We start from the raw sequence: 15,415 nt of genomic DNA on the forward strand, positions 1-15,415 counted from the left end.
CTCTGGCATTGCCCTATCTCGGATCATTATGACATTTTGAATTTTCGCTTATAGGTAATAATAATCCTATAACAATCCTACGCCAAAAAAATATTTATTTATTTGATCGACAGTAGTAGTAGATCATCAGTAGCCATTTCAGGGCCTCGATTATGATGGGAAGATAAAGACGTCATACCTTCACCTTGACGGTCTAGTTGAAGATAAATTCCCTCTAGCGATTATAAAGATATACTACCGACCCCCCCCCCCCCCCTTCTTCAAGTTTTGGGTAGGTACATCGAAATGAATCAAGGGGAATCGTACGTCACGGTACACATATCTACGCTCTAAAATGACAAAGCTTCAGTTTGACGTCATAGTTGAAGATAAAAGTCTCCCGACCGACTAGAAAGTTATAGTACCGATACCCGTACCACCACCAAAAAAAAAAAATAATAATAATAATAATATAAAAAAAAAATTAAAAAATTAATAAAATTAAAAATAAACCATCAAGTTTTGATGTAAGTACATATTTTTTTACCGACGGGTCTAGAACCCTTCGATACGTTTATCTACGCATTAAAAGTGTCAAAAATTTTGTTCCACTGAGCAATTTTTCCTTTAATTATGATTTATCCAAACTTTTAGTAGTTTTGAGGTTGGCACTTTTTTGCCAACCTCAAAGCCAAACTGTCGTATAGAAAACAAAAATTTCTTGTTTTCTATACGACATCGACAGTTTATCTTTTATCTAGTTTAAAATTGTGTATTTTTTATGTCCTATGTTTATTTATTGCTCTAAGTTGATCCGGTGTTGAGTTACATACTAGGTGTCGACATTTGACCAAAATGTTGACAGTAGCTTGACTTTATTTTCTCTCTGTGGTGGGTATGAGTATTGTTTTGAATTTATTGTAGTCTTTAATTCACTTAATTTTAAAAAAACATTTGAACAATTCGTCAAACAAACCAAGCTTAGAGGATTTAAACCGATATCTTCATAGTTACGTAATATAATTATGTAAATTTTTATCTCATTTCACTGATCCTAAACATGATATATTATCTAGTTAGCACAGTTAACCTCACAACAGTGCACACTAACCACAGTGAAGGTAACGAATGTATCTCTTGCAAGATTTCGCCTGTGCCTGGTGCTGTTCCTGGTGATGGGACTCTCCTGGCTCCTAGAAGTCGTGTCTTGGCTTGCTGGAGGACCAGGTCCGCTGTGGTATTGCAGCGACCTCATCAACGCCATCCAAGGCATCATCATCTGCATCATCTTCGTGCGCCCAGCCATGTTCCGACTCCTGTGGAGGAAGATCGCAGCGTGGGTAAATATACGAATATCTTGCCTACTTCATTGTTAACACGTTTTTTTTAGGAAATCTACATATTGATTTTTTCAAATCCACATCCAGAAATATCCTTTTTTGATTTTAAATTTTGATATTGAACCGTGCATACGCATATACGAGTATTATAAATCATGGGGGAATGAATCCTGCGCATGCGCTATCAGTACGAACTGTTGAAAATATAATAGTGAGATGTGTGATGGGTACAGCAGTCAGGTACATTTGAAGCCAATTGAGAAAAGGGCTGGAATATCAAGACTCGAGACGTCCACTGAGTACATTATGAAGGATCCCCGATATATCTAACAACTAATAACAGCCGACGATCGTCCAGACTGCTAATTTTTATATGTATCAATGTTCAACACAAGAAATAAAGATATGCTAGTAGTGCCCACTACTAGAGTGCAAAAAAAATATCTTTTGCCTCAAACTGCCTACGATTCTACAACAAGGTACCTCTTGAAATTCAGGCTTTGCCAATAAAAAAAATAAATTGTCATGCACGGGCTTTTCGGAAAGAGCTACTATAGAGTCGAAGAATATTTGAAGGACAAGACTGCTTGGCATTAGATTCATGTTTATTGATTTTAGTTAGTTGATTTAAATTGTGTTGTTGATTAAAATGTATTCGTTTATTAGGTTTCATTTACTAATTGTTGAATTCTGTTATAAAGTAATAATTTTTGGACGCTGATAAGAGATTCAATGAATCTTATGTGATTAATAATATAATAATAATATTAGTTTAGGTTTTGAATTTTAATTTGCAGCTCCGATGAAGATGAATATTTCCAAACATTTTCTCGCGAGTCGCATACTGGGGAGACCAAATATAGAAGGCATATTCGAGCGGACTGTCTACGAAGCAAAGTAAACTAAATCAATTTGATACTACCAATATCAATAAATATTTTATTTATCTTTTAAATAATTTGTTATTTTAAGTAATAGAATTATAATATTATTTATTATATTTCATAATGGCTTAATCTGATAGTGCATTGAATTACATGATAAATGCCAAAAATACGACGAGAAAAAACAACACACTAAAAACGTTGTCCTTTATAATATTCCTGAATGTGTGGAAACTGTTTCATCTGACTTAAGAATTATGGAGGACAACAACAAGATTGCAGAAATTCTGAAACCTCTATAAGTTTCAATCAACCAAAATGTATTTAAGGACTACAGGTTGGGTCTTTGCAAAAAAGACGGCAATAGACCAATAAAAATACAATTTGATGATCCAATGACTGCCGAAAATATTCCAACAAATTTAAATTGAAAAACGACATTAAAGCTAATAACGACTTAACTATTATGCAAAGAAATGAACTGAATATTCTACGTAACGAACTTGAACCACGTCAAAAAGAATTGGAAACAAACATAACTATAAAATACGTAAACTCTACACCTAAAATTGTTACAAAGACCACAAAAAACTGAACAAACTAAATATATATTACCAAAACATAAGAGGAATCAAATCAAAGTTAACGGATTTCATAATAAATGTTAAGACAACTTCATACGATGCTATAATACTAACAGAAACATGGCTAGATTCAAATATGTTAACAAGCGAATTGGGACTCTCCACCTATCAAGTCTACAGAATGGACCGAAACTACAATTCAAGTTTTAAAACCGATTCGATTGATTTGATTAATTTAAATCAAGAGGAGGAGGCGTTCTCAGCCAGGAAAAATATTACATCAAGACTTCTACTCACTAAAAATTGTTATGTGGAACAACTATTTATAATTCCCAGTGACAAAACTTACAAAACTATCATTGGATCCGTATATATTCTCCCCGCATAATAAAATCTTATTTCGAAATTCGTAAGAATGGGTGACTATAATTTACCTGATTGGAATTATGCCGACGATATTGATCAGTTCACCACTCAGATCACCACTCTCACCATGTCAAAGAGAAATCTCAGATATGGCTTTGTACCTTAGTTTTCCGCATATCAATCATGTCCTTAACCATAAAAATCGATTACATGATCTCGTTTTTACCAACATTGATTCTGCCAAATCACTAAAGCATTAAATTTTCGTTTACTTATAGACATGCATCACCCGCCTCTAAACTTATCTTAAATTTTCTAAGCCCAGTTTTAACTTTGCTAAAGCCGACTACGATTTAATTAACGAACATCTTAATAAAATTGATTGGTCTATTCTTAATCACGATGATATAAATAATAATGTGTTTTTTTTTCATTCAGAAATTGATAAAGTTATTGGTAATTTAATTCCTAAAACAATTTATCAAATGTTGAGAAACCAAAGTTGGTTATGCAGTTATGTAAGAAATATTTAATAAGTATTTGTTATAATTGTAAATATATTAGTTAATATACAATGTAATATTAACTAACTGAAGTAAATAAATAAATAAAAAAATGTTTCTCCATATCCGATTTTTATTATCGATGTGATTCTCATAAGTTTCTTATCTTGTATTACCTATAGGTATACCTAGATTACAAACAGTTTCAACACGTTGGCATGTCGTATAAAATATAATTAGTAGTTGTTTACTGCAAAATAAAACAATAACGCTTATTTTATAGTCCGTGCAGACCTCGTACACTTGTTTGTGTCTACGAAGAAGTACAAATTACCTACATTCGTTCAAAATTCGTAAATTACGATATACCAGAAGCGGTCGATTTGCCTTTTAGAAACCATAAATAGCCTCACTCCGCTGTCCCTACACCCTACGCTCAGGCTGCTGTCACATATGATTATTGTATTAAAAACATGCCAATATAGGGGTGTTCTTGCGAACAAAGTGTACACGCAAGTCTATATACTTACCGTTCTAAGTGTACGGGAGCGGGTGCGGGTGTGGGAAAGTAGGTATTTCTAAAAAAGTTTGGACGCTATCCGACGCGTTGTTCGTACGTTCTTTCCGCGGGAGAAGTTCCGGCAGCCGAGCGTCCATCCAGCATCCGGCGCCAGATATTACTCTCTCTACTCCGCCCTTTCCGTGTCCTCCTGCCCCCGCCCCCGGGAGCCGGTGGCCGCTGGCCGCTGACTCCTCGTGTTCGGGGAAACCGGAGACAATGCCCCGCGAATCGAGACCCGCTCCGACTCTCTGGAAAACATTATACGTAGCGATAGACGAACAATGAACATAAAATAGTATGCCGAAAACAGCCATCACTGCCGGTAGAAAAATAAACATTAATTAATCTAGATAGGATATTTCGGCATTGTATTCCCGTTTCTTTTATAACGCTGTGAATATCGATGAACATTTATATTATATAAAACATATTTCATATTACAAGTAGGCGGGCAATTAAAATGGCAATGAATACACTCCGAGAGAATACGCTATATATTAGAAGCGAAAGAATAATAATAAACCTTTACAACGCTTTACCCGGGGAAATAAGAAAAAGTCAGCTTTTACCCTCGGAACAAAACAACATTTAATAACTAAAAGAAATAAGTGTTAGGTACATAAATACACGCAGTTAACAAATCGTACAATGTTATAATATTCCCCGAGAAAACGAGTACATCCCACCCCACACCCGTACCCTGTGCCCTGTGTCGCCCTTAGTCCTCTTCAAATCCTCAGTTAAAAACAGAATTCTTAAAATAACCACCAAAGTTGCAGTTGCCGTTATAAATTAAATTAACTACGTCAAAAATTTTAACTCTTTCGATAACAGAGTAGTAAATTGAACTGTAACAGTTTTTTTCGTAGTAATCACTTACGATCTAAGGCCCATTTCACATTTATCTTGCCAATCCACCCGGTCGGGAAAATTACGGTTATTATTTTCTTTTTTCGTACTAATTCTATAGTTTCTACTCGCCGCGCCGCTCTATGGAAAATGGTAGAACAACGGCATATCATAAGTGATTTTACCAAAGTTGCTACTGACACATTTCAATATATTTTTTAAATAGTTATGTAGTCAAACTATAAAAAAATGTCTTAATTTTAAATTAAGTAAATATCATATATATATTTTCAATGCCACAAACTGTGTTTTTTTACGGATACCATTTTAAATCTGTTCACTTCATCACTTTAAAAGTTAATTTCTTATTGAACTTTGGATGAATAGATATAAAGTTTTATGCATATCTGAAAAGTTCATTCCTTAAACAATATAAGACAACTAAAAGATTTTATTTTTTTTCTTTATATAAGCATTGAAATAATTATACAAAAAGATAATATCAAAAAAATAAGTTTATCGAAACTTTTGACAGCCACTCACGTCTCCTCACACTTTACATTTCATGTTGTTTTGTAGTGTAGGTACATAAAACTTAGCTGCTAAAATTAGCTTATTACGAAGTTATTGTGTAAAATGTGATAAAGGTCAGAAAACCAAAAACCGCTATCTATGGCGGCTTCAAATATATGCCTCAAATGTACGACTATTTATTTTAAATATTTTCGAATTAGTATGTTATTCATTATTGAAAAAATCATTTATTGATAATTTTGGTAGGCATTTATCATTTTTGCACTCATGTTGCGTGTGAAAAATGTAAAAACAAGATGACAATACTGTTATTATTTATCTTATAGTATATAAAGAGCTACTTTTTGCATACATTTGTGAAAAAAAATGATTGGTTGAATTCAGAATATTTAGTTAATTTATCTTATTCAGAAGACGCTACAATCGACTCTTCACCTTCTTCTGGAAAACTCGGAAGACCGTGCGTATCTTTTGCAGACTCGTCACAATCCAGGAAAATAGAAAAAATACCATACTACTTATTGAATATGGATTTGAGCACATCTACAATGCATATCTTTAGGGATTACGTTCGATCGAAGAAGGAACAGAAGCAAAACTTGTGGAAACGTTAAGATTTGCTGACATTAAAATAAGACTTTATATTCGCTTCTCATAATAGATGATGCAAAGCAGATAAATACTATTTGATCAAGAAGCATTAAGCGTTTTGATTGATTTAGATTTGACGAAAGCACAATATTCGTATGTGAGGAATTTAACGAACGAACGAAATTGTTTTATATTTCCACCATGTTACCAAGTACAAGAAATAATAAAGACCTGCTATCCACCATCTTCAGCAATGGAAATTACAAGCACACATGCAAAAATAATAAATCTTCAAGATTTATTGGATCATACTGCAGATATAATTTTGAGCATAGATTCCGTGTACAAGAACGGATTGAAACATTTAATTTTATACAGTAAATGGGGCTGTGATGGTTCTTCTGGTCAAAACCAGTACAAACAAAAACTACCGGAAGAATCTGTACTTATTTCTGATGCAAATTTGTTTATCGCTTCTTTGGTGCCTATAAAATTAATTGACAAGCTAACAGGCGCTGTTGTCTGGCAAAATCCGGTTCCTTCATCTGTTCGTTTTTGCCGGCCTATATTAAAAGAATTCTGTAAAGAAACTCCCGAAAAAACCAAAGCTATTGTGGATGAAATTAAATCTCAAATTCAGTTTTTGGGACCATCATTAATCAATAAAGAAGGTGACGTAATGCAAAAAAAGCATGAACTATTTCTAACAATGATGGATGGCAAAGTAACTCAGGTGTTAACAGATACACCTTCTGGTTCCACATGTACGATATGTGGAGCTACTCAGTAGAGTTGCAGTAGCAAATGAATGATTTAACTAAAGTGACTGTTAGGCTTGAAGATAAAAAAAAAACGGACTGTTTACGTTACATGCCTGGATTCGTTGTATGAAAATGATACTACATATTTCCTTCAACATTTCTTTTAAATCATGGTCAGCCACAAGCGGAGAAAAGAAACGACTAAAGCAAGAAAAAAAATCTCTTGTGAAAATCTTTTGAAAATGAATAAACTTATTCCAGATCGTAAAGTTCAAGTAAAATAAATAGCATAAAATTATGATAAACACAAATATTTTATAATTTTTAAACAAAAAACGACTTCTAATACTACTTTCCGTTATCCGCACCCAATGGTGCATAGGGCACTGCATTTGTACGAAATACACACAAAACACAAGTATATTGATGTTAACTAATTTTTTTAAATATTTCTTACGACTACTTGTTTAAGAATAGAGAAATGTAGGAAAACACTATAACATGTTTTTCTTTGATATTGATTTACGTTATGAGCTATGTAGGTTAATATCAAGGTAAATAATATGTATGTTTAACTGATCATCTTGCCTTTAGGTAATAAAATTATCAAAATAAATTTTGTGTGCCAATGCAGTGTCCTATGCACCATTGGTTGCGGATAAGGGAAAGTAGTAGTAGTAGTAGTAGTATGTCTATATTTTTCTAATATTAAGTTTTGTGCTAGTTAATTAATCAAATCTTTCATTATTTTTTTTTCTATTATTATTACAATATAATGTTTAAACTCTAAATAATATGAACATATTTCTTTGTAGACTTTCAAGTGCCGTTTATCAAATTTTATAGATTTACGATAAATGTTCAATAACCCATCAATATTATAATAATTAGTTGGTAGGTATACATATTATATATACATCTTTTATGTTTTCAATATTATTTTTATATTTTACTCTGTAAAAATAAAAATATCAAATATCAAAAAATATCATATTCAAATTTATTTCATTTCAAGCATTTAAGACTATTTTATATTGGTGTATTTTTTCGAAAATATACCTCTAAATATAAAAGAGTTATTGACTTTTGATCCGAAACCGACCTTTATTTTCCCTAGTGCGCCGGTGAAATATTTTAAAATGGAAATCAAGCGTAGATCAGTCGGCCACATGGCGTACTGGTCAGTGCGTTTACCTGCCAATAACTAAAGCGAGTATATAAAATAATTTTTATAATGTATTATTGTACAATAAAAGTCAATCCACATTAAGTTATTTTATCTAGATCTTTGATGTGGTGTAAAAAAGACCTAATACGTTTAAAAATAACCGGAAAATAATCGTAGCATTGTTGTTCCTGATATACGAAATTTTCTAAATTTTCGCCTTTGAAAAATTGTAATCGACCCGTGACAAAATACAAATAATAACAAAATATCGCTAATAGTAATTAAACCTAGATCCGAATGGCCAAATTATATTATTTATTATTATTAGAATCATTGACATGACATGTATTTCAACCATAGCTACATTCACATTGCTTTATTTCTGAAAAAGATGCATGAGAGTTCAACTGTTATGTTTTTCTATGGTTATGCCTACTGCCATCTGTCATGTGTCGAAGTGCCCAGGTTTATAAGTAACGCCTCAGTTCTAATAATATTTATGTTGTCTGTCCCTTAATAAAGTAGTTGGGTATGTGATTCATAATAATAAATATTATAAAACTTCAAAATTTACCAGTCCCGAAGATGCCTTCTGAAGTGAGAAAGCGCTCGTTGGTCAAAATGAAATAAAAGTGAAACTAAACCGAGAAGTTTTATTGAAGATTTTTATTATAATTTAATCTAAATCATTAGAATAGCATTTGTTGTCTACTATGTCTACCATGTCTACTGTGTCTACTGGGTATGTGACGAGTGAACGTGTGCCCGCAGGTTCTCTGGATACGCGGACAAGGGCGCGGAACTTCCTCCGAGGCCATGGGGGTGACGTCAGTGGGCCGCAACGGGAGCGCCACCAGCGTGTGAGCGCGCGTGGCACGCGGCACGCGTCCAGCGCGCCGCGCCGGCAGTGCACCGTCCGCGTCTGCGTCCCGCGTCCTCGCGGAATATGCGTTACGCGCATGCATATTATTCAGGAATGGTTTCTTTTCATGCCATGTTTTGTGATTCTGATACAAGTTTAACAGTCACCTGTTATTTTTCGTCAGTGTAAATATAGGTACCATAACCTAAAACAAGTCGAGTGGGTGTCTTCTTGTTCGGACAACAGTACGAACGGTTCTCGAAAGAATGGTGTTCTCACAACCTGATGAAGGAAGATTAGAAGTATTTACCCTGTAAATAATGTTTGTATCCTGCCATGGACTCCTTATTTGTGCCTACCTACTTCCGTTGTAACGGACGCGTCGGGCGGCACCGGCAGCAGCAGGGCCATCCGAGGATACGGTACATTACCTACTAATCTCTATTTCTACGGTATAGCAGTTGTTGTAATATTACTAGGTATCTAAAGTATTTAGTCTTAGATTCCATCATCTATACGAATTTATCTCTATTTTTTTACCAATGTAATACTTAAAAGGCCCTACTTGCCTTCATTCTCAAATGCTAATCTTTCTAACATGCATACTTGTAATATGTATCGAGATTCGTCACATGTTTAGCTTTATAATCGATATTAGGAATGGAGGTTGATAGGAGAATAAGGTTTATTTTTATTTACGCGGCATCATCTCCTTAAAACAATTACGATGACAAAAATGGCTCATGCACAGTTTGATAAAAAAATACACGAAATCTTTGTATATTGAAAAAAAACTTTATTTATTTTTGAATATTGTCCCCTTTAAAGTACTTATTTACTTATCGAATCCGGACTTCAGACCTTGCCACTCAAATGAGCAGCGATAGATATTGCCTTGTCAGCGGCCATCCTCAAATCATTATCTTCACAAGTCAGTCCAATGTTTTGGGCACCGCGACAGGTGAGGATCATCCTGCACTTCTCTACAATCGCAACTCGTGTCACCTCTCCCCAGAAAACACCACCTCTGTTGATTACATGTGTTCTTATTTGTCTGTTGAGAACTTTCCACGTGGGGAAGTCCAAAGTGTGGGCGGTGTTTGTGCTTTCGGATAGCATTATCCAGAGCCTATCGCCGAGTTCCTCTCTTCGCGAATCCTCTCTGCGTTTTTCTGCAGAGGTCTCCGAGTAAATTCGGACTTTGAGGAAACTCCCTCTCGATCCCAGACTCGAAGGAGCCATTCGATGGTCATAAAGGGGGTGTCTAGAGTAATGGAACTGTTTGTGTCTATCGGTATCCGCTGCTACATTTTTCCTGATGTTGGGTGGAGCGATTCCTATTATAGGATAAAGTTTGTGCACCGGTGTGGGCTTAAGGCAGGCGGACACCAGTCGCGCCATGTCATTTACGGCAATATCCACTTATGTGTTTGGCGTGTGCTGACATCTGCCAAACTGCACACGCGTATTCCGCTGCGGAGACACACAGACCCAAGGCGGAGGCGGACCTCCGGAGAGTACACGTGGAGATGCTCCCCAAGATGAACAGGTGAGCTTTCGTAATATGTTATTTCTGGCGGAGACTTTCTGTTTAGAATTGGTGCAATGCTGTTTAACTCTTGTGTGGCTGTGATGTCACACTAGTCGACATGGAACACAAGACTTTATATATCTCTCTTATTTTTTTTAATGATGAACTCGTATTTTTTGTAATCTTCAAATGGACATTTTCACACCAGATTTGAAAAGTAAAATTTTTAGGTTGCATGTTAATACAATTTTTTTTTCATCCTTGCTTCGCGAAGAATGAATGTCCGCTAATTCAGCAACACATCCTCATAAGAGAGCACGAAGACAGAACTCGTAACGATGAAAATAGAGACGCTAATCTGTGGCGGGTGTTGTGCAAAACAGATTCAGTATTCGGTCAGTTGATGGCAGTGATGGGAGTTGCACGCGCGTAATATGAGCGGCGTATTTTTCATTTTTTATTTATTTTGCTATAACAGGACTAAATTTTATGTTTATTTGCATAAGTTATGAAAAAGGAATGATTGAACAGTATGTCTCCATGTTTTGTTTTTCAAATGTCTGAATTTTAGGATATTCCATCTTTTACTAATGGTAACACGATGTTACATCACCGCGCGTAAAGGGATTATTTACCACAGTCTTTTAAGAGTTAAAGGAAAGCGTTCTATTTAGTGTTTCACCGAGATATTTGGGTGTTTGGCAATATTCTATTCTCTCTCCCTTCCACGTGACCTCTAGTTCTCTTCTCGCCTCCTTATTTTTTATGTAGAAGGCAGAGAGTTTTATTTTCTTTGAATTTAGCTTTAACATATTTTTTTCATAGCATTCCCCGAGTATGTTAAGAAATCAGGCAAGTCTCTCCTCCACCGCCACCGGCTGGAAAGAGTCTTCTTGAGCAGCCACCGCTGTTTCATCAACTTAGATGGATTGCCAAGTCTCCTCTGGCATGGATCGATCGTTAGTATACTCGTACATGTTGCGTAGGATTGGCGCCAGAACGCTTCCATGTGACAGTCCATTCTTATGGGATCTCTATCAACTGTCTTTGCTCTGAAGAGTTACAAAAACTCGTCTATTGAAAGTAATCACCTACATGGATATACTCATAGAGTAATAATACGCCACCGGCTAATAGAGTCGGTCATATGGACAAAAACCATTACAATATCTGTACCTCAGAGGCAGACGGATGCACATCCAGAATTTGGTGAAATGACATTTCGATTTTCGTATCCAGTTTATGATCATGTCCATTGATTTTGAAGAAATGTAAGTCTTACAATGAAAAAACTAATGTAAAGATACTGAAAATACAAATAAATGCTATAAATTATTAGAAATCACTTAGAGAAAGTAGATTATTTAGGCTTTTGTTGAACATTGGACGTTTGGATTTGCATCATTATCGACTACGAAGTTAGCTACAGATATCAGCAATGCGACGGGCCGTAGGTACTCGGGTCGAAGTTGCAAGCGCGAACCGAAGCCGTCCGTTACATGTTTGTTGTTAAACTAAAATCCAAACCGAAAATTTGTAACGCTTTTGTTGTACGCAATACGGCCAACAGACTTACCTTCAAGTGGGAGTGAATTGTTACTCTCGGGATATATTACACTTATGCTCGAAACATTTATGGAATGTACTCCTCTATGATCACGAAACGTCATCTTCGTGATCATAATCCTCTTCATCTTTGGGAACAGGAAAAAATCACCAAGTCCGGCGAATGCGGTGGCCGGTCCATCGATGAAGTGTGTTTTTTTGTCAAAAAGTTGCGAACAAGCCGCGAGGTTTGGGCGGGCTTCCATCATTTTAGTTCTAGAAGAATATTAAAAACTCGTCGATCACACCAAAACGCATCTTACTTACTAGTTTGTCTGTCAAAACCAACTACGCTTCCAAAATGACCGAAAATTGACGGATTAAATATAAACATGAGCACCGATCTAGGAATAAACAGGCTCTTACAATTATGATTTAAATTCGAAATTCAAATATTCCGTGTATTTTTTATCAAACCTCGTATATTGGGGACGTCCCTAGTAAATACCACGTGCTGTAAGAAATGTCTTCTATTCACGTTTAAGTCTAACTTTCTCCTTCCGACGTTAAATGTTTTCTACGTATGCATTAAAATTGTGTATAGTTATATACAGGGTGGCCGGAGAAGTGACGTCGAAAGGTAAAATGTGGGTACCTCATATTGAGGGTATCCGAATCACCCCCATGTATGTTCCGCGATTTCGCGTAGTTTCCGAGCGATGATTTTTCATGGGGATTTTGAAAATTTTCGAACGGATTGGTTTTCCCTAAGATTCCTAAGGATAATTATGATAGAAAGTGTGTTAACTAACAAAAATAACTGTTAGAGATAAAATGGCGACACGAGTAGCAGTTAGCAGTAAACACGAGGCGAGAACGACTGAGGAATTTTCCATCTCAGTATCTTTGAAGGCTGATTTCAGCAAATAATAGCCCATTATGTACTATTTTTTTGTATTATTACAAAAGCTTAGAGTCTAGTCCAGTTTTTAAAGTTACTCAGAAGCTAAGGAATTGCCTTTTTAGATTAAAAGTTTAACTCTGACTCGCTCGAACTTAAATTCTCCATTTTAGGTCAAAACTTTTGTAGCTTTCATTGATGTAACAAAGCTGATTACTTTATGCGTGAAAGTACAATTTGTGATTGAATGAGTTACAAAAAAAATCGGAAAATGCTTACACAATTTTTTTTTAAATTATTAAAAACCGATGCTGTCGAAAATTTTCAAAACCCCATTAAAAAAGTCATAACTCGAAAAGTACATAAAATGGGGGTGATTCGGATACCTTTAATATATTAAGGCACATTTTTTTCATTCATTTTTTTCTTTGAACGCCTGTATAATAAACTTAATAAATAAATCGTAAATAGAAGTAGACGTAGTTTTTCTGGTATTTTTATACAGAACATAAAACTACAAGAATACACTCGTAATATTTTTTCTACGGTAAAAGAACAAGTTCGTATAGTTGTTGATCCTCGTGTGATTTTAGTCAACTATAATAATTGTTATATGCGGCGTGGCGGCGCGGCACTCGGTTATATGTAGCTACGATAGTCAGAGTTAGTCATATATAGGTAAGTAGGTAGAGCTACTCAGACTGAAGACTCCCCAAACCAGTTGGCTGAGCCGCAGGTCGCCACGACAAATACCCGGTTGCCACGGCGGCCGAGTGCCCGGGAGCCCGGGTGCCCGGGCGGCCGAGTGCCCGGGAGCCCGGGAGCCCGGGAGCCCGGGAGCCCGGGAGCCGGTTCCCTAGCGACCCCCCACATTCCTACTCTCTCCTCGTGATATCCTACAGCCTACTCCGTAATCTGTTGTTTTTTGTACTATTAAAATTTGTTGTGTTTTAATTGTGATTGTTAATGAAATAATATTATGTTGTCGTTTTGAAAATAAATACAATTTATTGTAATCAAAAAGTTGGAGTTTTATTAATATTTATCTAAATCATAATTTTTTTTTTTTTTTTCATAGAATGATAAAGTTCAGTGCTACGGGAAAATCGGATATAAAAAATTGTTTTCTCATACGCAGTAAAAAGTGGAGCATTAATAATTGTACTACGAAGTTTCTCGAATGTGTGAAATTTTTTTTAAAAAATAAACTACTTTAAACTGCGTCACTAATTCTTTCGAATAAATCAATGATTGAGTGTTGCAATAGATTTTTGGTTTGCGGGAAGTCAACTATCAATCAGCGGAACTCTCCGACGAGAACTTGTAACGTCATGTGTGAAGTAATTTCAAAATTACAAAACTTACTTAAAAATTAAAATTACGAAATACGATACAAAAAAATAAAAATACTTTTTTGACTTTGAGATTGATAGTCTATTAACTAATCTATTATAACTAGTCTATTATAAAAAAAAATTGAAAATCCTCATTGTTGGCCTACTCGAGGATTCTGGGTTGTATGGTTTTGTGAAAAAAACATATTCTGTCTGTTATTCTGATTTCTAGAAGTAATTGTAAATATAATGGAGCTTAGTAGTTCAGGAGCACCGAAGAATTGATTTAGAACATTTTATAATTACCCGTTAAATACTCTTTTGAGAATCGTCCAATCATAGCGCCGATAAAACGGCACATAAAAATATTTCAAATAAAAAAATTGCTTAACTCGATAGTCTATAAACAGATAAAAAAATAAGTTAAAATAAACACTGGACCTTCCTCATTGCTCATTTTCATGGTTTAATTTTAATAAGTCTAAATACGAATAGTACCTTTAATGCGAGTAGGAAAACCGGTGACTTAGTGAAGAATAATTCAACTGAACTTTTGTAATTGTGAAAACATTGGGATAAAAAGGCTTCTTTGTCTTCGGCCGAGTCAGGTCCGCATCCCTCATTTCAGAAGTGATCTGCCCCCGGAGCGCCGTGTCAGCCGTGGACGTCCGGGACAAAGTAGGTAAGCGTGGCGTACTCGGGAGGTATCCTCGATACTTAATACTCCTACATGGCTCAGCCGGCGTATCGCCTCAGCTTGACGTCAGTTGTCACCGGGACCGAACTAACATTGAGGAGATTGCGAAAACCCACTGAACGACTGACTCTTTGTCAGCTGCGCATTGAGGAAAGTTTTTTTTTCTTTCAAACTCATTACAGATCGATGAAGAGGCGGAAGCTGTATAAACAAAGGCCGACGAGTCGTACCCGCCCTATAATGTACCCAAAATTTACAAACAGTTGAAAATAAAACACAAGTAATACACATAATAATGATCATATAAGCGTAAAACAGTTATCGTCTTCTTTTGCTGCTGAACTGCGCCGCAGAAGACAAGATAGTACCTACCTATAATACGGCGGGCTTTCTCCACCCGCTGATAGTTCTACCACCCGCACCC

General features: G+C 35.6%; 1 protein-coding gene across 1 annotated transcript in view; it reads left to right on the plus strand.

The window, feature by feature from the left end:
* Positions 1-13,983, plus strand: part of LOC148272797 (G protein-coupled receptor Mth2-like) — a 51,055-nt gene extending 37,072 nt beyond the window's left edge. The window contains exons 8-9 of the mRNA XM_088239544.1: positions 1,124-1,319; positions 8,893-13,983. Of these exons, the coding sequence (XP_088095670.1) occupies positions 1,124-1,319; positions 8,893-8,985 (289 nt within the window). The 3' untranslated portion in view covers positions 8,986-13,983. The remainder of the gene's footprint in view (positions 1-1,123; positions 1,320-8,892) is intronic.
* Positions 13,984-15,415: the final 1,432 nt, after the last annotated feature.

The sequence above is a fragment of the Micrasema longulum genome, unplaced genomic scaffold, assembly GCF_059751315.1.
Source record: "Micrasema longulum isolate JH-2025_06_02 unplaced genomic scaffold, ASM5975131v1 h1tg002185l, whole genome shotgun sequence".
Lineage (NCBI taxonomy): Eukaryota > Metazoa > Arthropoda > Insecta > Trichoptera > Brachycentridae > Micrasema > Micrasema longulum.